This window comes from Mastigoproctus giganteus, chromosome 9 (genome assembly GCF_048544385.1).
Source record: "Mastigoproctus giganteus isolate SK-2022 chromosome 9, ASM4854438v1, whole genome shotgun sequence".
NCBI lineage: Eukaryota > Metazoa > Arthropoda > Arachnida > Uropygi > Thelyphonidae > Mastigoproctus > Mastigoproctus giganteus.
This window is the reverse complement of record NC_143583.1, coordinates 69,264,829-69,291,238: the sequence shown is the minus strand read 5'-3', so window position 1 is coordinate 69,291,238 and position 26,410 is coordinate 69,264,829. Positions and strand designations below refer to the sequence as shown.

General features: G+C 35.4%; 1 protein-coding gene across 2 annotated transcripts in view; it reads left to right on the top strand.

The window, feature by feature from the left end:
* LOC150080428 (cGMP-inhibited 3',5'-cyclic phosphodiesterase 3A-like) overlaps positions 1-26,126 on the top strand; it is a 256,303-nt gene extending 230,177 nt beyond the window's left edge. For both annotated transcript variants that reach the window (XM_090381597.1, XM_090381599.1), the window contains exons 5-14: positions 4,313-4,477; positions 10,703-10,814; positions 13,440-13,562; positions 15,096-15,280; positions 15,709-15,912; positions 17,482-17,643; positions 20,631-20,814; positions 22,286-22,372; positions 23,636-23,880; positions 24,212-26,126. In XM_090381597.1, the coding sequence (XP_090237723.1) occupies positions 4,313-4,477; positions 10,703-10,814; positions 13,440-13,562; positions 15,096-15,280; positions 15,709-15,912; positions 17,482-17,643; positions 20,631-20,814; positions 22,286-22,372; positions 23,636-23,880; positions 24,212-24,226 (1,482 nt within the window). In that variant the 3' untranslated portion in view covers positions 24,227-26,126. The remainder of the gene's footprint in view (positions 1-4,312; positions 4,478-10,702; positions 10,815-13,439; positions 13,563-15,095; positions 15,281-15,708; positions 15,913-17,481; positions 17,644-20,630; positions 20,815-22,285; positions 22,373-23,635; positions 23,881-24,211) is intronic.
* Positions 26,127-26,410: the final 284 nt, after the last annotated feature.

The window sequence follows — 26,410 nt, the reverse complement described above, 5'->3', positions numbered from 1 at the left end:
GTTGTGAGCGAATGCGTGTCTTCACCCTGCTTGGAAAGTCTAGGTTCCTTTCATCACTGAAGAAACATATTGGATCTTAATAACGTTTATAAAGGACATTACGTACATCGAGTGGGCGACTTTAAACTATCGCTAACTATACACTATTTACGCTGCCCTACCATTAATACCTACACCTACCTTTAGACAAAAAAAGAGCTTTTATTGTGTCATTTAATATTTTTGCTGAAACCTTTTACTTTTATGACGGCTTTCAATCTTCTCAACCAGCTTGTTAAAAATGTCAGGTGATATGTTCCTCCTCTCGGCCACCAGCTCGGCCTTGTTCTTTGGGTGATCTCGACGTGCACGTACCTGACGATTCAGTGCATCCCAAAGATGCTCAATGGGGTTTAGACTGATCAGGAATCTGGGGGTGGCCAATCCAACTTTTCCACATCCATGTCCTCAAACCACTCTGTTACGACCACGAGCAGTATGGCATAGCGCGTTGTCTTGCTAATACAGGTATGGACCTTACCCGAAGTATTGCCATAATGTTGGAAGGGCATAATTGTCCAGGATGTCCTGATATTGCACACTATTCATGTTTTGTCGATAACGACTAATGGGCCCAAGCCAAACCATGAAAGTAGCCCCATACCATGACATTGCCTCCACCAAACTTCATTGTCGAGAGGATACAATCAGAAGAAACTGTTCCCCCTGGCATTTGCCACACCCAGGAACGGCCATCAGACTGGTAGAGTGCGAACCTCGACTCGTCTATCCATTGAATTCGCGCTCCTTACACCACGTTAATAGGCATCTAGCATTTGTTGAGGTGATCGATTCTGTTGAACTGTTGAGGTAATTCTGTTGACCGAGTCATCTTGCATGCCCGCTTTTACAATTGTCTGCTCGAAGCCCAGTGTGCATATTTATAGTAGGTTGTGTGACGTGTTGCATGCATAGGACCTGTTTCCCCATTCATGGAGGGTGGGGGGTGTCCGGGTATTAATGGTAGGGCAGTGTAGTCGCTGTTCTCCCTATATCGGGTGGAGAAAGCCTGAGTTCGAATTCCGTTAATGTCGCGAGGAATTTTTATGGGCTTTTTTTAACAAGATGGCTGAGTTATGAAAAAAAGTTGGAGAGATGTCGCTTTTCAATTGGTCTATTTCCAGGGTGTTTGTGCTGATGGTTGGCTACACTGAATCACCCTCGGCGAGATTATTATTTAAAAATCGTAATATTTCATTAACTTGGTTTCCCAGCTAAGTCAACAGGTGATCTCTTGGTTTACAACCACTGTTAATTCTCTATCATTATTGAGGATAAATGGCTGTGAATTCGGTCTGTATTCTAATTTGTAAAATGGCATCGTTTGAAATTAATAAATAGATTTTCTGTTAAATACGCCCAGATGGCCCCATAAGACGAAAGCAGTTTCACCACTACAACAGTTTTCACAATTTAACCGTATTTTGTGGCATCACGTGATTTTGCGTGCTTCGTGCATGGATATTAATGATAGAGCAGTGTATAGTTCGCGATAAGTGCATATTCTTTAATTTTTATGGATCCTTTTTAGGTTTGAGCTCAGTTAACCACTTTTAATAGATATTGAGAGTTTTTAGGAGTTCCCATAAACAAAAAAAATCAATCCTGGAAGGCGCTGAATCTCGTGTCAACGAGCTTTGGTTTAATCATATAGAATACATCAGATTCAGCGCCTTCCAGGATTCATTTTATTCTAAAGGATTAAACCAAAACTCATCGACATTTGGCTTGTACTTAATGAGTGCGAGTGCTCCGAAGTTATTTTTAATGGCTCCAAAAATTAATTTTTTAATTATCATTTCTGCATTTCATTATTATATTTTTTCTTATCACACAATTTATTCTTTTTTTTTTATTAGCGTTAGTATTATAAAAGCTGAATGAATAAAGGAAGCGCACTTAAATACCACTCAACACTTAGGTTTATTATTTATCATCTTGGAAGTACCATCTCACGATACTACTCTTGGATCATTCACGAATCAACATTACTGTTCTAATATTTTTAATGGATATGTTCCAATAATTTCGTTTTGTAATACACTTCCGAAATTCCATTTCCATTTCCAGGTTTTTTTTAATTTATTTCCAGAAGCTCAGGTTTTTCGTTCCACAAAATAGAGAAACCAACCATAAAATACACGCAATTTGAAGACAAGATAGATTGTATCTCATGGAAATTACCTCGGCGCAAATTTTAAACAACCCTATCTGGCGTCAAAGTTGTTAAAAGATATGGGTGTGGTCGACTTAAAGATTATTTAAAGAAATTAGATAAAAGAAAGAACGAAAAGTTGATAGCGATTCTCTTCAAACACGAATAGTTTGGATTCTACAACCAGTAGGTCTCTACTTTTACATTTCTCAAAGAATTATTCTTAAGAAGATATATTTATATGGAAGTCATTTAGACAGCGCACCCATGTTAACCTTCAGCCACAAATTAATGGATAGTGTCCGTTACGATTATGCCAAAAAAAAAGAGCTTATATGAGCTCTAATGCAATCTTATAATTACACGAAGACCAAAGCGTGCTTTTCAACTTATATTTACTCCTTTCGAAATGAGTTTAAGAACAGCAAATTCTCTCTCTTCATCCCACAAATGAAATCTGTTCAATACCTCGCGAACTTCATCAATCAAAACTCTGTCGTGAGGGTTTAAGTTGCAGAGACATTAAACTAAATAAACGGAGACAACCCGTCTTTTCAAAACACGAGAGACCGATTTAGATTTGTGCACGCGATACTATTTGTTTTGTCGTCAGCCTAAATGGCGCGTGTTGGATTTGTTTTTATTTATCTATAGAACTTACAATAGTTTAATAAAAAGTAATAAGAACTGTTTTTTTGTCCATAAAAAGTAACTGAAGAATAAAAAAGTTTTTAGTATCTCAAAGAAAATGTTTATTCAGATCTTCAAGGAGTGGCTTTGTTTGTTTGTTCATAGTACCGTAAAAAAAACAGTTCAAATTGAAAGTCAAATCTACCGAGAGTCACTGATAAACCTGAGAGGAGTGTGTTCTTCTATGCAAGACTTTATTTTGTTACCAGTAGAGTGCACGGCTATTTAATCGGTTCAATTTAAGTAAACATTTTTAAAAAGCACTTGATTATGTTGTTCAATATATTTAGTCAATGAGTGGCATCGATTCCCTCTTGAAGGTCGAATCTCATATTCTACTTCGATCTTCCTGGTATTTGATTAGCTAATCTTCATAAGCCAAATAGAATTGTTTACATCAATATTTTCACGAATAGAAAGTTCGTAAATCTGTAAAAATCCTTGCTTTATCTAAAGTCAAAAGAAACATTTCATTTGGCCATCTCCAAATGGTCTCTGTTAATAATATGGTATTTTTGGATGTCCCGAAATAAACTCACACACTACAAGTACTAATCAGCAGTTATGATCACCATCCTGCCACAAATGTCCTGTGGAAAATGTCTAGATTTGAATCTCGTCAATGACTCAGAGATCTTTTAAGACCTTTCTTTAATAATGTGGCTGAGTGAATCAATCTTGGACGAAGGCATCAAGATTTTTTCTTCGAAAAACTCCTAGTTTAGCAAAACAGGAAAAGCGACTACAGAATGCACCAGTTTACACATAAATCACGCTTGGAGTGTTTGAATTACCGCTCGAGTGACCAGGAATAAATTTAAAATGTTTATTTGTTTTGTTCTTTACACTTAACGATTAGTCAAGAACACAAAAGAATTCTCTTACCATAAAGACTCCAGTTGTGCAAATTGCAGCGCTTAGAAGCTAGTCACTTGTGAGGAGACTTTAAAGCTTTAAACGAATTGTGTAAACTAAATGCTGATGGAACTCTACCTTTCCTTAGACAACGGACATGAAGGGATAAATTGAAAAAGAATGGTTGCAAGATACATGTGCAAAAATTTTCTTTCTTTTTAAGGAAAGATTAGACATATTATTATTATAGGAGACGGACAGGTGATTTTTTGTTATTTAAACTTGGAACAGAATCCCTTTTTATTGCGCCACGATACCATCATTTGACTCTTAATACGAGAAAGTATTGTGATAAGTATTAGCTAATTTCTTCATCTCCCGAGGCTCTAAAGGACTAAGTATATCACGTGGCTTACTCCCCACCCATTCCCAGTTGGAAGAAGCTTAACTTTAAATGTTTATTTTCTGTATTAATCTTTAAATCCAATATTTTTATAGAATAGTTTATTCTCTGTGCGTTTTATGCAATTTTGATTCTTATTCCTAACTTAAAAAGCTGTCTTCTTTCAATAGCTTCAGTCACCCGTAAAAGATGAAGAATTTTCCGGAATAATGGTCGACGGAGAAAGATATGATCTCGACGATTTAGCAACCGATCCCTTGCTGGACCGAATTAACGAATGGGATTATCCCATTTTCGAACTCCAGGATCAAGCCAAGGATCGCATTCTTAGTCAGGTAGAGTCAAGTAGTTGAATATTAAAATAATATTAAAAAATACATTCAACCTTAAATATATTTGTAAATACACAACCAAAAATATTTTAAATATGAAACCAAAAGCAATTTATACTCAAAATAGCATTTTCTTGTGTAGATGTACGAAATAGAATTGGGCTTCCATCTAAAACCGAAAATGTTCAAGTTGTTATTCGCTTTAATGCTCCTAATATACAGCCATTCAAAATATTGCATCTTCAATTGTACGTATATTCTTAACATGTTCTGATTGCTTCCTATATTTCCGGAATTCTTTTCAATATTCAGTACTCTTTCAATTTTTCTATATTTGTAAGTTGAAATAAGTTTTGGGTTTGATCTTCGGGTTAAGAGCAGAATCTTCCAAAGAATAAAACCAGACAGACGCCTTGGTCTACACTGCTAAGAGGGAACCTACGCTGACCAGTTTTTCTGTTATCAGCGAAAGAAAGAAAGATATTTACCACACATACCGTTTAATAACACTCATCTTCAGTCGATCAAAAAATTTGGAATTGAATCGTCCAAATGGTTACCATTTACAATACTACGAATCTAAGTGATAGATGGAATTCATCTGTTATGTCTATTGTTCTGACAATAATCTAGTGCATAACAAGCTAGAGAGAGAGAGAGAGAGATCTTTGGGGGGAACCTTTGAAATTATCAGTTTAGATTTCTGAAAAGGCAATAACAAAGAATATCTGCAAATCTTCCCCAAAAAAGTCTAATCGACAAGATTGTGAGCGCAATCTTGACTTTAATAAATGCAGAAAAATGTTCTACAGATGATTATTTACTACTTCTTAAAGAGGAATTGGATAAGAAGTATTTTACTTAGGTATGCACTGAAATCTACTGGACAAACATAACTTTAATAATCAAAAAGATTATTAAAGTGGCTCTTGATTCACCTCCATTCACTGAATCAGTGACGTTGTTCTATCTCCCTACATTTCATTCACAAAATATGCATAAAAAATTGGTGAAACTCATTTTATGACCCCCGATATAATTTCCTACATAAATTTAATTAAGTCAAAAAATTGAATTTCCCCTTTAAAAAATTTTTAGAGGTTTTAATCTGATCCTAAAGCCCTTGCCTTTTACAGTGTGGTATGTTTGCTGATTTAATGAAAGTTGCTGACGCACTTTTATGATTTGAAAGATGAGATATCTGTTTGGACTTAAGAAGAAAAAACATGTCCTCCATCATTATGTTATGATCTTTATGGTTTTGAAGCTGGGACCGTAAAACAGAAAGATAATCGAAGATTGATATCAGCCGAAATGAGATTTATGATGAAAACACCAAACTGAGCGTCAGAAAGAGAAATGAAGAAAATTTGGGAAGAGTGATAAAGAAAATAAAATACTGAAGATAAAAGGGATTTAATACTTAGAAAGAATGAAACATGATGGATGTCCCCAAAACTCTCCAATACAGAATAAAAGAAAAAGGTGGCTGACCAGTGAAGACATCATATCCAACCATAAGTCGCCATAAGTCTTTGATTTGTTCGCAAGACAAAGTAAATGTTTTTAACATTGGTCTTGAATTTTATCAGAAAATCCACGCGGAGGAAGATTTTTCTATGAAAGATAGACTAAAGAAAAATAAAAGTTGATTTACAAATAGAGGAAAGTTAATTGCCCGGGTTGAATCACCTCCTTGTTGGACCACCCAGAAGTTCCATAAAATTTATAGTTTCAGTAGCCAATGGTAACGAGTGTGTGTTGTTTTTGACCGCCAAGGTTCGTATATGTTCAATTATACGATAAAGAAGAAACTTCGTTATATACAGAAAAATTAGCTTTGATCAGTTTTGAACAGACTTGATCTAATTTTAATTTTATTTGTTATTGTAACAACCGTTTAACAAAATTGAAACAACAAGATTTAACTCGAACAGTTCAGTAACTGATTATTGCAAGTTGTCATTGCTATATTAATTTTCCTTGTAAAGTGTGATAGCGCTGTTTTATTTTATTTTAATAAAAGGAAATTGTTAAATATTAAACCTTCGAAAATTATTTACCGTAAATAAATGACAATTTAGGTTATTATAATAATTGAGTTAGTTTGAGATAAGCTAGTTGAATGCATCACACCGAGTGGCCACTTTATTACGTACACCTACCTATTAGGGAATGTCCTCTTTTAGCCTTTAGAACAGCCTGGATTCGTCATAGCACAGACGAATCAAGTCAAAAGCTTGCCACAAGGATGTTGATCATGCTGACTCTCAGTTTTTTCCCACAGTTTTTGCAAATTACCAAGTACAGGGTCTCTACTTCGAGAAGCATGTTCCACCTCATCCCATAGGTGTAGGTGCTCGATTGGGTGGAGATGTGGTGATTGGAGAGGCCACCGCAATAGATGCAGTTCACTTTCTGATGGGGGAAAAAATAACACGTGGCATCCAAATATTGCTTTAGTGTTATCAAGGAATGTGCAACACGAAAACACTATGTCATTCCACTGCCACCGCCAGCCTTGTTGACACCTGGACTCATGTTCAGACCAAACAAGGCTTTTTTCAATTTTAAACTGTCCAATGATTGTATTGTTAAGCCCAATGTATTACCTTTATTTATTTTCTTTTTGCTGACAGGAGTGGAATGCAATTCGGTTGTTGACTTCCATATCTGATCCATGACTGGGTATCAGTTGTACGTATATCTTATGTTAAAACTCCAGCAGGGCTGCATTTTCCGGTTTTTATTTTATTTTTTAATATTTCGTCTTGCCCATTCTCGCTCTGAATTGGACACATGCATTTGCCTATGGGCTTTATATCGCGTGATATGAACACATGCTAAAGGAGTTTTCAGTTTCAGTTTATTAAGCTTTATTTTACCCCCTGTACAGCTGGTTGACTAGAAGGATGTACATAGAATTATAATTGAAAATACATTAATTAAAATATTTAAATTTTTTAAAATATTATATTAAAAAGGACAATAGATAGCATTTGACAATGTGCTTGCCTGGAGTTGAGACAGCATATTTACAAGAGGGAGAAAACTTACATTTGAACTTACATTTACATATATACAGAGAATTAATTAAGTTTACATAAATTCAATCAACTAAATGACAGCCAAAGTCTTGAACTTCAGAGAATTTTATGCGTCTGTCGAAGGCATGTGATGGACTGGTAGGTGAAGTGACTTGATCGTGTTTGTCGAGTTTCACTGGAGATCGTTTCTTCGATGCAGGTCTTCCAGGATATTCTTCCTGTATTTCTTAATTATTACCAAGAAAATAGTTTGTTGGGTTTAATTTGCAGATTGTTGAAATGTTCCATAATGTTTGCAGGGAACATATCTCTAAGGCGGGCAAAGTTGGTAAGAGTCGACCAAACCGTTGTTTATGTCGCTCTCTTGGATGGGTACTTGAGGCTAAGATTATGTCTTGCACGTTGGGAGAATCAATCCTATTAGTTAACAGTTTCACAAGAGTGATGAGGTTCTTTTCCAGAATTTTGATCTTCCATGGTGTCATGTTCATGTTCGCATGTAGAATAGATCTAGAGATGGTCAACAATCTCAGAACCCAATATTCGATTGCCAGGTATTTCTTTACAATACTTGATGGGGCTGAGGACCATAACTCAGACGCGTATAAAGCGATGTATTTCACCTTTCAATGTATTTGCATACTAGGGACGTGTTCTGGCAACCAACAAGCTCCTGCCGGATCGCCCAGAAGGCTGCATATGTTTTCCTTTTTGTATATATGAAATGGTCCTGGAAAGTAAGGTTTTCGTCCCAGGTGAGACCAAGGACTGTATCAGTTGAAACCTTTGTGACCTTATTGCCTTATATATTAGAGCTTGGATATCATTTTTGATCCGCTTCTCGGTTAAAGATATATGGAGGACTTTTCCTGATTTAGTTGAAGCCCTGCCCTATCTAAGTAGCCAAAAAGTTGATTAATTTGTGTAGTAGTGTTTTGATTTGAGGAGTGTTTATGACACTCTTTCAACACGTCGTTATGTTAGTAAAGGAATTACTGAGTGTTTCGTTTGATTAAAATGGTACAAGCACTTAATAATGCGGCCACTCAATTTATGTTTGATCAATGAATTTATTTCAGTATATTTTGAAAACGTACTCGTGGGTCGTTTTTTGCCTTTATTTGAGAGAGTAATTTCTGGTAACAACTCCCCCCCCCCTTTTCCAAAAAAAATATTGCTATATACCTTAAATATGGCCCGAAATATTTTTTCTTGGTAATAATTAAGAAAAACTTCAACTTTTTTCTTAATAATGTCAACAGTTTACCCTTTATCTTTTTTAATAAATTCCTTCGATATAAAATATTTTACTTTCACTTTTGGCAACTTAGGTTTGAATTGAAAAACATTCAACATGTTTTTTTAATGTTGATTTATTTCGAAAATAAAACATAAAATACTTGTTAAACCTGAATTTTTTAGCGTAAATTTGTTTATTATACAAAATATTAGTCTTCCACTTTTATTTTTGCTAATAACCAGTTAGAATTTAGCACAAGACTAACAGTGGTGTTCCAATCTAAGAAACCTACTGATCCAATCTGGGCACCTAACTTTTGCATATACTGAATATCATACGTGTGGTATTCAAGTCTATATTTTAAATTGATCGAACATACCCTACAGGTGTTGAACCGAAAGATTGACACTTACTAGATTTGAGAATTGATGATATGCTGTTCTTTATATCAATATGAAATCGTTTAAACATCGGAAAAATTATTTTCATTATCGTTTTAATAATGATTCAAAAACAAGCTTTTAAAAACTCATATCGCGAAGGAGTTCAGGAAAGAAAAGCACGTTTAATTAAAGTTGAAGTGGGTGAACACCGACAGTAACTTGTGTCGTGCAGGGAGATGTAACAGAACCACTGTAATCCTCAAGAGAATTTTACTAAATGTACAGTGTTTATCACAGCGATTAACTCTGTCCTTTTTCATCATACAGCCGGATACACAACGAATCATGATGACACCTACGCCACACCCACACTGCGTCAGTGCTGTTCAGGCGTTACAAGAACTAACAAACGTACAAACATCTTCACTTGTCAGTGGTTTCTCAGACTCATTCTTCGTCATCCATTAAATCTGACATTTATTTCAAACCAAGATGATTCTAAGCGCCACAACTATAACCAACCCACATATGCAGTATGAAAAAATACTACATTTCTAATAACTGGTGTGTTTGGTGTACAGTTGGTCCAATTTTTCTCTGGAGAAACCCTCGGCATAGAAGTTTAAGACTATGAACTTTACCACTCAGCTGGAGTTGCTAAACAACGTTGCATAGAGTCAGAAAGATCTTGTAATAGCTGCGTAAGCCTAATTAAAGTGATTTCAGAAATAAAAATTAAATAATGTACTTTAATATTAAAACAGATATGTAATTTTTGCCATCGCGGTGAGCAGGAGAGTTTGAAACTCTCCTTGTGCCATCTTTTATGTACGACATTCATTTCTAGATCCTTATATTCCCACTGGGAAGTCTGAAATGAATTTGAAGACTGGTACTCGCATATTGCGATAAATTTCCCCGCATTTTTGAAAGTTTTAAATCATCTGCATTTTTGCCATCGTGAACACCAAGAAAGTCTTCGGCTACATAAAAAATAACAAACTTAACAGGCTACATTCCATTGCTTTTCATTCTTCAACTGCAGAGGAAGAAAGAATTAGCTTAATGAAGGCGAGTTCAAAAACCCGAAGTTCATTAAGATAATACTTCATTCCAGTGGGAGTAAATAATTAGTTTATGTTAATTAAAGTGTCTTCACTTACCCGCCAGACAGGATCTGTAATTTATAGAAAGTATTTATGTTTGATTAAGCAGGTAAATATAATTGATGATTTGTATATAAAAAAAAACGTTTACCCAAGAAAAATAATTAATTTCCTTTTTGTTTCAGTATTTTGCATTTCTCAACGTTATATTGCTCCAATATTTTAGAATAATAAATGCAGAAAGAGTGCGAACTCTCAAATCAAATTTTCTCTGTCTGCTTTTCTGGTGTCTTTCCATAAGAAAAATCGTAAAGCATTAAATGGATCTCTTGCTGAAGTCTTTAATGGATGTTTGTAGAATTGATATTTTTATTTTAAAATTGTGACATCGGGTTCTTGTTCAAGTGTTATCGACCAAATTCCTACCGAAATTTTCTTTGTTTATTTTATAGATGTGCTATCGTGTCTTCCTGGAAGTTGGGTTATTTGAAGCCTTCAGAATTCCTTTACAAGAGTTTTTAAATTACTTTAACGAGCTAGAAAATGGGTACAGAGAAAAACCCTGTAAGTTGCTTAATCTCTTTTTCCAGATTGGATCTGGATTAATGGTGTTAATTTTAATATTATGATCTCTTCATTGTCAATTTTCGTTTTGATTTTTATATAATAAGATTCTTTTTTGTGATTCTAGGAAAATTTCTATTTATATATTTAAAAACTGTAATATCTTATTCCATTTTTTTGAAAATATAATAATGCGTTCATTTTCGAGAAATTATTATTATTTATTCGGGAAGACAGTGATGGTTTCCCGAATATAGAAATGCATACAAAATGTAAGGAGATACTTCGTGCCAATTTGAAAGGGTTCATGCCTAACTTTTGAGCTCTGAGAAGTCCGAAATATCAGCTGTTATTCTGAATCTTTAAATGAAACGACGAGTTGAATCCAACAATTTGTTATATGGATTAACTTTTAAATACCCTTTCAGAAAATGGGAAGGTAAAAGTGAAAGATATCATGGCAGAGTGCCAATAAGAAGATCAAGTTAATGGTGAAGAAATTGTTCTTATATCTACACCTGCCCACAAAGTGTATAGTTATAAATGTCCTGTTTATGCCCCAACATCGCGCCTAGGATTAGAGGAGCTTACAACTACACCTAGATAGCTTGGACGAATTCTACAACGTGCAAAGAATGGATACTTCTTTCTGGAAGTACAATAACGTTAAGATTAAATATCTATCTCTTAACGTAACTTCATGGTTCATTCTCTTCTCCGGGATTCATCAATAATGGTAAAATGTGCTACCGTAAATTTGTGCTAGCTGCCTCCTCACAAAAGTTTACCAAACTGTTTCTTTGTTAGAAGCAAAGTTAGTCACTGTTCTGTGATTTATAAAACCATGGAGGATTACCAAAGTTTTCACTCTATTACTGAAATGCTGTTACCCCAAGGAAGTTAGGTGGAGGAAAGGGGGGAAGGACATTACCTCAGTCTTCTCTTTTTTTTGCCTTATTGATTTATTATATGTTAGAATTGACATACTTTTTAACCCTCACTTTTACATGTGGGCACGTACGAATACATACAAACACAAGGGGTGGGGAAAAGCATCGTACATTTTAATGATTTTTGATTCAAGTATCTTCATTCATCTCAACTTTCAATCCATGCATGGTAATGAGTGTTGTATGTTCTAATGCCATTCATGTTTGGGGTTTCATAAAAATAAAAGGTTGTCCACCGATCTCAGACTTTTTTTAAAGTGTAGAAGAGTACTTTTTCTCAGGATGCATTAAAGTTTCAGCAAAGATGTGCGGAGATATCAGCAGTGGATAATAATGAGGCAAATGATCATCAGTCGCGAAGTTTTTATGGCTCACCCATAGATCGTAAAATTAAAATATCATTTGGAATAAATATCCTTATATATTTAGTTAATACTTGAAGAAACAGTTTTAACTATTGTCTTGGTAATTAAAAAAAAATTCTAAGAACGGATTTTATTCAAAATATTCGAGATTTATATCCCTTCGGAGACGAGAGAAATGCAAACAAGCAGCAAGTGGAAAAATCTCTATATGATATTGATGAAGGCACGTCAGGCTTAATGTCTAAGTTTGCAGATGAGAATAAGGTTGGCAGGGTCGTTAATCAGAATAATCAACGAGTTCTACAGCGAGATCTAGACAAATTGGGGTGCTCTTACCAGGAAAGGCTTCGGTTCTGCAAACTGCAACGCCTGGAGAGATGGCCGAGAAGTGGCAATTGAAGTAAGTTTACACTTACCTCAATTGCCACTTGACAAATACTTCATATGGGGGGAGCAGCAATACCAGATTAACGTACCAGATGGGTGATACCACACTTGGGACAGCGGGGAATGAAAAAGGTCATGGGGCTAATTATGCAGTCAGATATAAAGTTCTCTGAGCTGTACAGACAGGCTGCCGAGATAGCTCATGAGATGTTTTCAATTATATGTAAGAATTTTGCCAGCAGGTATGAAATTATTAACCGATAGTATAAAGCAATGGTCAGGCCACATTTTGAGCACTGTATATAGGTCTGGAAGCCTCATTTTAGCAAGAACGGGGATCTGTTGGAACGGTTGCAGAGAAGAGCAACGAGATTAATGAGAGGAACAAAAGGGTGCTCTTACCAGGAAAGGCTTCGGTTCTGCAAACTGCAACGCCTGGAGAGTAGGCGCTTGTGAAGACATCTGATTGAGGTGTTTCAGGTTTTGAATGGATTGAGTGAGCTCAATGTTGATGGCATTCTTCCTGTTGCTGAGACTGCACATGGAGCATAAATTCAAATCGAGAAAGAATGGTTGTAGATAGGTCGCATGTGGAGAAATTTGCCTTCAACCAGGTGGTTGATTGCTGGAACAAACTCCCATCTGGTGTTATAGATGTGGGGAGTTGGAATTAATTCAAGGAAGAACTAGACAAACTGTTAAAATGGATGGAAATATGATATAGAAAGTGTTATCTTTTTTTGGCTGATACTGTATAAGCTTTCTTTCTTGCATCTTTTGCCACTATTAAAACTAATACCAATACTTTCGCCGAAAATCCAGAATTTTTATCATAATATATTTCTAACGAATTTCCGAATGTACTTTTATATATATTTATTATATTCCATGTCTTCTAATGGTTAATTTAATTCATTTTACAGATCATAATCGCATGCATGCAGCCGATGTGCTCCATGGTGTTTACTACCTCACTTCTCATCCTATTCCCGGATTCGCACAAATCCCTTCGGAATCCTCGGATTCTCCATTGTATAAAACAGCAGGTAGTTTACAATTTCAACTGTATATCGAATGCATATGAAAAAATGGTCTTTATAACATATACTAAGCTATTGATTATGTTGTTCATTGTATATTTTTTTATTAATGTGAAAATTGAAAAGAGAATGAATTTTGGTGAAATCGGGATTAGAGATTACAGTTAAAAATTTCACGAGTTCAAAACTATGTCAGAGGTGTCGATCCATTTGAGCTAAAAAATACCTGGCATAATTCATGGCGATGAACCCAACTCCCTCTGAGATTGACTGCCTACAACCCCGGTTAAAGATGTCCTTAAGAATTTCTCCAGTCTCTTCGATGGTTCAGAACACTGACATTTCGAAACAAATAGCAAGTGGCAAAACTGTTATACCAATACTAATAACGACAGGGATTAGTACACGAGTATCAACAAAGAGTACTTACCAGTTTCCATAGGTAGCTCGTTCTCAACAAACCAACTTCCCCAAAGAAGTATGACCATTTCATCTCCCTTTCAATTTCCAGTAATATCTCTCAGAGTACGCTGTAATTCTAGTCTTAGCCAAGAACAACCCGTAACCTGCTACTTCTGGACTCAGATGACTCTTACTACGACTAAGTTCCAGAATATTTTGAGTCCAATGTCTATCTAAGAGAACTGAGGCATAATCTTAGGGTATCCTTCCTATAAAAATTCAACAGTGGTCCTCCTTTTCTATCAAACAAAGTTCCCATTATCTTGCTGAGTTCGGCATATTTGGGAGTGTCCGGGGTTAGGACTTGGAGAAGGTTGTTATTTCTCCATATATTTAAAGATTTCAAAAACCGAATACAGTTACTGCTCGACGATAGAATATTTAGCAGAACTCTATTCCAAGGGGGGTATCTGAGGATAAATTAATGTTCCCGCTGAAACATAAGTCTGAGGGTGTTTTCACAGTAATATATTGTTTATAAATCAATACGAAATAATAGTTTTCTATCCACTTAACAGCTACTATTAACTACTAACCACAACAATTCTAGCCCAGCCAGAAAAGCCAAAGTTCATCTTACTAGTATAAAGTGATGTATTTTAATGGGGATTCAGATGTGTGCTGTACTGAATTGGCGAATCTCTCTGTGCGGTAATTATGTCACTAAGTATAATGTAGTACATCATTGAGAAAAGTCCACTTAAACTTAATAATGGGTAAAGCCTAAGACATAACAACAGTTCTCAACTGCGTACAAAGATCTGAGATAAACTGAGATGTAATGGCATTGTAAAACAGACAAAGAATTATAAGCGTAGTACGTAATTGCCTTAAAGTGGATACAAACAGATAATTATTGCATTTAAACTCTTGGTAATGAGCTGCTTACGAAAATATAGCAGTCGCGTGGAGAACGATGAAATTATCCTTTAATGTGGCAACTAGAATTGTACATTTGCTAACCTTGTAGTAAATTTGGTACCCTCCCTTAAGATTGTTTTAAGAATTTAAAAACAAACATTTTAAATTTATAAATAAAGATTATGGAATTAACTCCCTCTGCCATTTCTCTTGTAGAAGCTAGCAGTTATAACAACACCCCAGTTCACAGAAAGAGTTTCATCGCTGAAGATACATACGGCATCATGGGAGCTAACTTTCCAGCTCTAGAATTAATGGCATTGTATGCATCGGCAGCAATGCACGATTATGACCATCCTGGAAGGACAAATGCATTCTTGGTATCAACATATGCTACACAGGTCAGTGTATGAATATTTTATAATCTCTATGTTTTGTTTGAACAATATTACTTTAGAAATTAGCAGTTTGTGAAGAATATCCTTCAATGGTTTACGTTTATACAATTTAAATTATTGAGAATTCCTGAAACAATTTTGGTTTTAATTTTGAATACAAAATTGTAAGATTTTTGGCATCTGCAGAATGTTAAGTACATATTTCGTGCTCTAATGGAATAAAAGGAACAACTAGTCAAGAAGAATGATACATGATCTGGAACGAAATGTTGGAAGAATAGATAACGCCTGGGTTTTATCCATATTGAAAAAAATTAAGTTGTAATTCAGCGTCTATACTGCTCACGCGTATTGTACAAATTATTTCGTTTCAATATTTATCCTCATAAACTTTATTCTTGTACCATCTCCTTATATAATTCTTATTGCAGGCTATTCTGTACAATGACCGATCCGTATTAGAAAACCATCACGCTGCCGCAGCTTGGAACTTATTCCTGTCGAGACCCGAATGCAACTGGTTGTACCATCTCGATAAGGCTGAGTTCAAACGTTTTCGCTTCCTTGTTATTGAGTGCATTTTGGCTACTGACTTAAAGAGGCACTTCGAGATTCTAGCAGAGTTTAATGCTAAGGTAAGTTATGTCGTTCGTTTTGATACTTTCTTGGAGTTCTTGTTGAATTTTTGTTATTAGACTGTTTTGCAAATTTAGAATTAAAATCACACTTATCAGTGTGTACACTGATAGTGTGAGTTTAATCCACCTGTACCAGTTTTCTGGTACAGATGATTTAAAATCCATCAGTAGGTGCGCTGACCACCTGTATCAGTTTTCTAGTACAGGCAGTCAGCGCACCTACTGTTGTAATAATTATAATTACTTCGTCACTCTACTCTCACCAAGTGTAATATAATGGCCCCTCTGTTACGTTTCTGAAACCATTTTCGATTTATTTCGTTGCATATCTAAGTCATGACGAGTCTAAAGGCAACATTAAACATTGCAAGTCGGATTGAGAAAGAGTTCTGCCGCGATGGTTTGAATCAAAACATTCTAGTTTATGTGTTGACGTCAATATCAGTTACAATTGTCGCTGGATAGGGCGAGCATCTGTCCTGAATGCAAATATAGACATATTCATCGATGAAACCAGAACCTACTTTAATTTCTCCTCATCTTTTCTAATTATAGGATTATCTACAATTCCTACCCTTCTATTGTTATTGTGGTACAAGGGCGAGTTATGTAACTAATCTGAGTTGCATAATTGACCCCTACGACCACAAAACCCATTGAAAAAAAAAAGAAATAGTAAGTTCAAGTTTAAATGATCGAGTGAATACCTTCTGGAGGTTCTCGTAAGAAAATCATAATCTTGAGCGTTCAGCGAAATACGGAGTGATTAAACTCGAGATAAATATTGAAATTTATTCAACCCGATGTTGGACACCAGAGAAGCGTGTCGTGATCACAGTAACGTATCCGTAAAATGAAGATATAAAAAATGGACGAGAGCGATGTAGTGGACTATGACACAAGGGACTTACTGGCAGATTTCACGGTCCAGGCAACGTCCCCTGAATTAATATGCTAATAAAGACGTGTTCCTGAGTAAGGCGAGTTGACAGCTGAGGTCGCTTCCAGCACTGTTATGGAACCCCGAACGGATGTCCTGAAGGTAGCGTTTTTCTGAGATAGCAACCAACTAGACGTACGAGTCCATGAAGTATGAGTTCTTGTATTTTTGGGAGATGGGAACGAGAAAGACGCGAAAGTGAATGCCAAGGAATTGGAAGATTTTAGTAATCAGGCGGTGTGAAGAGAAAGAGTAATAAAAGAAGATTGAAAAATCACTGAGACATTGGCATGTGAAGCGTGTTTTTTCTTATAATAATGGGCAATTCAAATTTCAGCTGTTTGAAATGTTCTGGATTACAGAGCAACTGTAATTAATCCTGGAATTTCCGATCTGATGTCAAAATAGTCCTCAGACCAGCATCTTTTCTTCGTGAATAAATGCTACTGAGGCAAGGATCGGGCCATTAAATGTAGGGTTCCTTCGTAGAGATGACGGACTAAATGTTTGATGACATCATTAATAATAAATGGTGCGTTTGGGAGATGGAGAAAGAAATGAGTTTGCCATGTTAATGTTTTCTTTATCCGTATCATTCAATTAAAAGTCTGTTTCCCTCCTTGTAGGCTAACGATGATGATGCCCCTGGGATCGACTGGTTATTAGAGGCAGATCGCCTTTTGGTAATGGAGATGTGCATTAAGCTCGCTGATATAAATGGGCCCTGCAAAAGGCATGACATTCATGTACAGTGGACCAATAGGATAGCCGAAGAATTTTATGAGCAGGTAAGAAATAGCTTTTTCTCTGCCTTTTTTTAAAAAGAAATGAACGTTAAAAAATAATACCATAATAGTAAATTATTTGGAAAATTCGTGAAGACATTTCAAGACATTTCGAGTAATATTCGTGAAGACATTTCAAGCGATACATGGCGAAAAGTTGGCAACAACTTTGGTTAATTTATATTGTACTTAACACAACTTTATGTTTTATGTTTCTTTTTTAAATATTTAAAATACATAAAACGTAATTTTATAATTCCATTTTACTATTTTTGCGTTATAGAAATTGTAAAATGTGCACCCGAATGTCATTTTTCCTTCGATCTTCCTCCGTTTATCTTTTATGCACGTAACTTCTATTGATTAATTGGGCAATAATTGACGAATTTATTATTTTTTTATAAACATTGCCATCTTTAAATAACACTAGCCACTGTAATCTTTTACCGTATTTTTGTTTACCACGAAAAACAAATTTTAAAAAAATGTAAAATTGAAACTTTCTTTACACAAGAGTGAAAACATTTGATAACATCAAATGATGAGGGTGAAAACTCTGATGACATCCTCTTGTAGAATGATGTTGTCGAATATTGAGTAGAATGTAAGTGCATTTATGCTTACTTTTTTTATTATTATAATTAAAGTTTTGTAATATTAAATGAAGTCTCCTATGCCCACTAACAAGTGTGAGGTTTTGTCCGCGCAACTATAAACGAATCGCCATTTCTTCTTCAGTAATGTCTCTCTTGTCTTCTTCCCACTTCAAACTTTCACACGTCCGCCTGGCAGAGGGTTTATTTCTTAACGCTCTTTGTTAGCTAAGCCCTCATTAAATTACCTATTAGCTACCCTCTCACAAATCTCGAAGCGAGTTCGTTAATGTCACAACGGACGTTTTCTGTTCATAAAGAGCTCACCTCCTCAATTTCCTCGCTATCCTGGACGGCGCTCTATGACGTGTAATCCGTCGCGTTCTCTGGGGTATTGTTATTGTCATATTCACTCGACACTCTTGCGGTCGTCTAACACGGGGCCATACTGCGACAAACATAACCTGAAAATTTATCTTCAAACTTTCTTCCAGTGCCGGTCCCAATTAGGACATATCTTCTGATAAAGCAAGAGGAATTGCCCAAAAGCGTACTCTTTTATAAATCTGGTGTCCAAGCAGCGCAGAAGAATTTGTTCAAGTTTTCGTCTTCGGAATTAAAACAACCGCAAGATAACGCGTCTTTATTGCTCAATAATTAATGATTGAAACTTTATGACTGTGGTCTGCGTGTTCTAATATATGATGTTTTGGAGTTAATGCATGAATTAGAGATTGGAGTTCGGAGCATTCTCTTAATAATGCTTTTTAATAAACGTGTTCTTTCAGTTCATTTTATGAAATTTTTTGTCTTCGTACATCTAGCAAGGAATTTGGAAAAATCTTTACTTTTTGTGTTGTATATTATTTGCGAAACAACTCATTGGAGATGATCATTCGGTGACCTCGGAATTAGTTATTACTGGATAGAATAAATTCCCAATGAATGATCCTCTGCTAAATTAAAATATACTCTAGCACTGTAAAACTAACTTTGCTCTGTATCTTTACAAAATGCATCCTCTGGTGGATATTGAATCGAGTCACAAATGTATAATCTCGAATCGGAGAAGAAGACAAGGGTTTGGTAGAGGACAAGAAACATTTAAGCCTAATTTTACGTAGCTCGTTGCAGAATACATTTTAAAAAATATCGTGATTTTTTTTATATGATTAATTATCATATACAGGAATGGCCAAAAGTCGGGCTCCATTTAAGTTCCCCTGAAAAGTTTAGAAACATTATAACAAACACTAAACTTTTATTATTTAACAAACCCAAAAAGTCTTTATGGTCATACACAATGGTTATGTTAATCTTCAAAGAACGTAAACATGTGATTGGATTAGGCGAATTCTTCAGCCATCACTGTTTTTTACAGTAGGTTCATCATGGTACGTTATTTCCTGGAAGAGACAATGATCTTTTAAATAGGTCCACATAAAAAAAAAGCCGGAGTTAATCCTGGTGACCTGGCATTCAATAGGGCTATAGCACCTAATCCACATGTCTGGTGATTTTTCATTTTTGAATTTCCTAACTTCAAGAAAATGTGGTGCAGGAGATCCATCCTGAAAGAGTTTTTAATTCCCTTTTCAGTTTGGATATTAGAAATTTCAGTGACCCAATAGGCACAACTGTATCCGATAACGTGTCCATTGATCTCGAAAACTGCCTCAACCTACCACAAGATTTCATTGGACAAATATTTATTATTTTCGCTCTTGTGGAGAAAATTTTCTGCAAATTCAACTTTCCTATCTGGATCAACATCCTAATTAAGTGCGTGATTTTAATGTAAACCTTGTATTTTATTTATTTATTCAGTTGATTGCAAGTTACAATTGCCTCTTGTAGTTCTTTTGAATTTTTTTGAGAGAAGAATTATCCTGACCTTGGTTAACACTTTAATATGATTTTTAAGGCTTAAGTTCTGAAAATTGTAGCGTCTGGAGACTAGGCACCTGCGAGGTGATCTGATTGAGGTGTATAAGGCCTTGAATGGATTGAGCAGGCTCAATCCTGATGGGATTCTTCCTCTTCTCAGATTACGAACCTGAAGGGACATCAATTCAAATTGAGGAAAGACAGTTGTAGAATAGATGTGCGGAAGTTTGCCTTTAGCCAGCGGGTGGTTGATTGCTGGAACAAACTTCCATCTGATGTTGTGGAAGTTGATAACTTAAATAAATTCAAGAAAAACATTTGGAACGAATGAATGGGAAAAATGGGATTTTTTTTTTTTTTGGCTGATGCTTTATAAGCTTGCTTTCTTGCATCATATGCCTCTAATGAAAAAACTCAGAATATTAAATTGTGTTACAGAATATCATAGATCTTATTTTTTTTCCTTCCCAACTGAACTGCAAATTAAATCGGAATTTTTAATGCTTACAGGGAGATGAAGAAGCCGCTTTAGGTCTACCAATATCACCGTTCATGGATCGCAGATATCCGCAGCTAGCAAAATTACAAGAATCTTTTATTAATCATTTGGTGGCGCCGCTGTGCAATGCCTATGGTGAAGCTGCACTTCTACCCGGTCAGTGGGTTGAATGCTCAGAGAGTGAAGAAGAAGAAGGTTTGTTACTTTCTGTATTAATAGATCATTTTTGTAATAGAAAATTTTAACGATATAAATGATTGAAAATGTATCTTCAGCTGTCGAAAACAAGTAAATCATAAGATACAGGAAATTTTGAGAAATGGAGAAATGTAATTTAAATATTTCACAAGGAAAATGAAATCATTTCACTGTCCCCATTTTCTTTTCACAAGGAAAACGAGGATAATAAGATGGGGAATATGAGGCACGCATCCTGTGATCTCTTCATTTTCCTTATCTTACTGTGGGTAGCAGTCAACATCCACACACATATATTTACGCATAAACATGACCTACTCATTCTATGAATGCTTATTAAAATTATCAATATTTTCTTAAAGTTCCTCAAGTTAATGCAGATTGTTTTCAAAAACGCGTTTCTTGTAGCTCTTGCCAAGCGGGATCCCACTGCTAAAAGGAATACCTTTCGACAGTCCTGGATATTCCTTGTGAATGGGATCAGCCTTGATCTGAATCCCAATAGGCATTCTTCTCAGTTACTACCAGTTAAAAACTAGATGTTGCCATGAAAAAAGCAATCAGAAAATGGTGGATAAGTGGCATAAGAAACATTCCAAAGAAATTGTTTTTGAATCAGTCACGATCTTAACCATTCTAGTATCTCAAAGGAAGAGGAGAGGGCTTTCTTTGATGCTTTGGAGAAAAATGGACAAGTTCGTTCTGTATTCTACACAAATGCCTGACCAACGTCTCTGAGTTGTCTCGATCTTCCACTACTTCGCGTTTCCTTAGCAACCAGTTTTCACGGCAGCCTAAACCTAAAAAAATCAGCATATATAAAAAAAAAAAAAAACACGTGAACTTAAAAATCAGCAAAACACAAGTGGCCAACCGCCACTTGTGTTTTGCTGATTTTTTGTTTACTTTACTTATTTCAGGATTTCAAAGTATTTATTACTTATTTAAGGTTAAAATATATTGAATCTGTTAATATGAAGCCAATTTGACAAATGATTCAATTTATGCTTCAATTATTCCTCATTCCTGATTCAACCAATTTATAGACGAATTGCACACATTTCACACATTTCTCCAAATTTAAGTTATTATAGAAGTGTCACATGTCTGTATCTGGATTCTAGCTTCTCTGGAACCTTGTTTCGGTTGTAATATAACCTGAGCGATAAAAACTTGTGAGTATAACACCTCGAAATTCCATATAATATGTGATTATTGCTATACTTCTCAAAAGCTATATTTCTCAAGTTTACAAAACTTTCTCTATTCTTACACGAATAAATAAAACTCGCGATCTTCTGAGTTTTGTACCATGCCGTATCAAGAATATATTGACCAAACTTAGCTTGTAGAAACGTGTATAAACTGTATACATAGATATAAGGAAGTAAAGTGCTTCTTTTACATGTTTGATGTAAATAAAATTGAAATTAAAGCCTGAAACTGAATTTTAAAATTTTCTTGACAGTTGTTACCGACTTAGAACAGACGGAAACTTCTGACAGCAGAGACACAGAAGATGAGCTGGCAGACAGTGATAACAGCACCCCAACTGGTAGGAGATTCTTCTTCTTCTTCTTACTCCTTTGACCACTTTTATGCCTTTGTTAATCCTCAATAGTTTATTCACCATACAACCCCAGGGGCTCACATCTGGTGAGTATGGGCTTGGCATACCCAGGGTCCTGAGCTGGATATCATCATTCTTCTCTTCCTTGGTGATTCCCTTTTATCTCTCTCTCTCTCTCTCTCTCTCTCTCTGTTGGGGTAGTTCAGAATTTTTTTTTTTTTTTTTGGCTGGTGCAGCATAAGCCTCAGGCTTTCTTGCACCATATGGCATAATAATAATAATAATAATAATAATATTAGCCAGTATATCTTGAACACTTCCCTATAGCACGTTGGTATTCTGGCTTCTTCAAATGGTCTGCAATATTGGGTAGCGTTCTGTAGTGGTCTAGCTGTTCTTGGCCTACTTGAACAAGCACAAAAGAGTGCAACTCTAATCAGTTGTTATTTAGCTACCCCGCGTTCAACTGTAGCCATCTTGATGCGTATTGTGCTGCCACCTATTGAAGTAAAAAGGAGGGAGTTGGTTACTTTATTAGAACACATTTCGCTGTTTTCAACATCTTTTATTTTCAAGAAAGAATGTTTTCGGTTATTAATTTCGAGACTATTTGCGGATTTCTTCTACGTCTTAAGTCAGCAGTTGGGTAACCCAGTTCTATAGTGTTTATAGATGAAATTTAGTATTACAATCGATTTATTTGCCAAATTTCCATTAATGGGAAAATGTCTTCTCATTCCCCTTTTACAGCATTCTGCACTATTTGATTTAAATATTTACAGTGACAGCGAAAAAGTTTCAGAGAGGTACCGATCATTGATGATTCTCTAGCAAAGAACACACTTTTATATATTATTTAGCATTTGCAATAACAGCTGTCGAAAGAGTCGCTTCAATAAATTCTAGAAAATTGGGACTAAAAATCAAATCAAATTAAAATTAAACATAAGCAATTAATGCATACTTTGTGCAAAATTCCTAGGTTCGAATTGTGTTCCGAAGTGGGGAATTTTATGGGTTCTTTTCAATCTGGCCGATATTCCACAATCATAGTCATCTTAGGCTAAAATTCAAAATAATAATTCGATGGTACGTTGAGTTACTTGACTGACATATCCAATTCGCATTGCTGCATCTTTCTCTCTTTTCCAAAATGCAGAAAGCACTATTTCAGTAATTCAGTTTTGAATTAAGCTTTAAGCAGTTTAAAGAAATCGAAATAAATATTTTTGATCATTTTTTAAACAGTTACCAGACGGCGTTCCAGCAGCCAGTTGAAACCACGAAAAGTCAGCTGTCTTCAAACTAACCATTTACAAGAAAACTACGAATATTGGGTCGATATTTTAAAGGAGGAATCGAGAATGGATCAAACGCTGTCCAGTGAAGAGGATCAAACTCCTACAGTCAATGAAGATACCAGGTTAACTCCAGAGGAGATGGAGACAATCCAAGAAGAAGACGGACAGTTGTCTCCTAGGCAGTCACCTCCGGTTAGTAACTGTTTTAAATTTCAGTATTTAAATACTAAATCCCTCTTAATAATATTAGTTGATTCGTTTGTGTTAATTTCGAAAATATAATTTAACTTAAACGGAAATTTTTAAAGTTTAAAAATTAAATTTGAAAGGTTGGTTTGCTAAATTTAACTAACTAATAATTATTGAATTTTTATTAATGAAATATTTAAATTTATTTTATCGATTTTAACTATTTAATTTTGAGTATTCTCTAAACTAAACCTAACCGTAGAAACTTTAATATTCAGAGAAGGTAGTTTTGCCATTTGACGTTTTCTTTCGTATCTTTATTTTTTTATTTTAGAAAGAGGGATGTTGAAGAACTGTGTACCTGCGAGTATCTGCATATCAGTCGAAGAAATCTACCGAGGGAGAATCGAATGTGACTTGTCAACGTGAGCTGAGACGTCATTCTGTTTATACCGATGATCTCTAAACTTGAAGGACATTTTAATATTGTTAAGCTTGGAAAAAACAACAACAAAAAAGTTTGCTTCTTCCACAGTTTCGGATCTCAAATGGAAGATGGCACTACTGTCGTGGGCATCGACCACTTCCTCAACTGAAAATAGTAGGAATGGTCCTTTTACGTGATAAAATAAACAATGAAGACTGTTGTAGATGCACATGAAGCGATACTGTGCCTATTCAAGTCGTGGAAAGGTGGTTGCAATATCTGCATATCTAGTCAGTAACAGGAAGAAATTTCATTATACAAAACTTTCTATTGAGCAGACCGAAGTGCTTCTAGTAAGTGGAAGAGAAATAATGAGCATTTTGATATATTTCTTACAACAGAATTCGAAAGACTACTACCAAGGAATATTCCCTGTTCTAAAACTAGTGTTACAGTTATTTAAATTTACAAATTTTTAAATTATTCTTCGTAGGAATGTAGTGATCCAACTATGAACAAAGGTTTGTAGTGCATTAGTCACACAAATGGAGCCTTATTTATCTATTTCATAATTTTCTTCCTTGAGCTTAAAACTGAACATTCAACAACATATCACTAAATAGAAAGTGAACTGCTCTATTTATAAAATGCAGATAATCTGTCGATGGGTCACGACATATCAGTAAGAGTCTTATAGGTACGTGCCCACAGGTATTATATGAAATTCATTTTTTCCATCTGTCAATGCTCGTAGATTAATCATATCATTTCAAAAGAAATTCAATGCAATTATTATGGATTTTCAAGGCCTCTGTTTGGTATCTGTACTTCTAACATGGAAGTGCATTAAGAAATTGTAATGACTGCTAATGTCACGAAGCACTAAATAAGTATATTCATTTTGTTTTCACGATATGGAAGTTCCAGACACTTAATAGTATTAGTTAGTGGCATGTTTCACCTTTCAGATCATTTTCTTGTCTTTTGTGCATAATAGGTGCAAAGAGAATACTGAACTTTCATTTGAGGTGTGTTTTCGTATTGAGGAGAGCTTCCATCTTATTTTTAATTGTCTAATTGAGTACTCAGATGGAATTGAACAAGTTCACGGCAAACCAATGGATAAACCATACTTAACTCCAATTGCTTCTCTGATGATGTGACGTGTCTATCGTGTTTATACAGCAAACACTTTGTATATGGTTTGTAATAAAATGGTTCGTTGCTATTTATTCTTGCCTTACTGAAGGATAAACCTTTACCTTTCGAACATTGTGGCAGGGTCTTTAGGTTGATGACAGGGTATTGTGTCATTTATAGTCCATGTTGACATAATATTCTCACAGGCTCTAGGAGATATAAGAAGCCTGTCTGAATCTCTTCATTCTTGAGATTAGCCCTGCTCCAAGTGGGGACAATGGATGTCCTGCACAGTGGCGCCGTCTAAGATAAAATGGGCACTCTCCAGCAGTTATTGTGTAAAGCGCTTACATCAACCAAAGGTCGTCATATCTGTGTTAATATGTACATTTCAGTGCTGCGTATCACACACACACACACACATAACCATACATACATTTGTGTACATAAGTTCTGTTCGTGCCATATGGAAATCGGCCATTTTTGCAATTCCTTAACTTCTCTCTCTCTCTCTCTCTCAGCACTCTTATTCCACCACTGCACACAATTCTGACAGCTAAATAAAGTTTGCGTATGAATGAAATTTTTCCCTGGGAACCAAGAAAGGAATTACCATTCCTTCGTAGCCTTGCCAGGGCATCCATAAATGAACCCGCTTCCCCCCCCCCCCCATTTCTACTTGAATCTCTACTTATTTTCCATCATTTATCGCCTTACCCCCCTTTCGAAGTTAAAATCAAGCAATGTACAATCTTGATACTCATTTGAAATGTTGCGATAAAAGTTATATAATAAAGATTTCTACGAAGGATATTTTAAATAAAATTTAATATCAAAATCACGGAAATATTTTTAAATAAGCTATCATTGCCTTTGGGAGTAAACGGCGTCTAGCAGCATATATCCTGCTTTTTCGCAAGCTAATTATATCACACGTCCCAATAAAATTCGAAAAGGATTTATTAG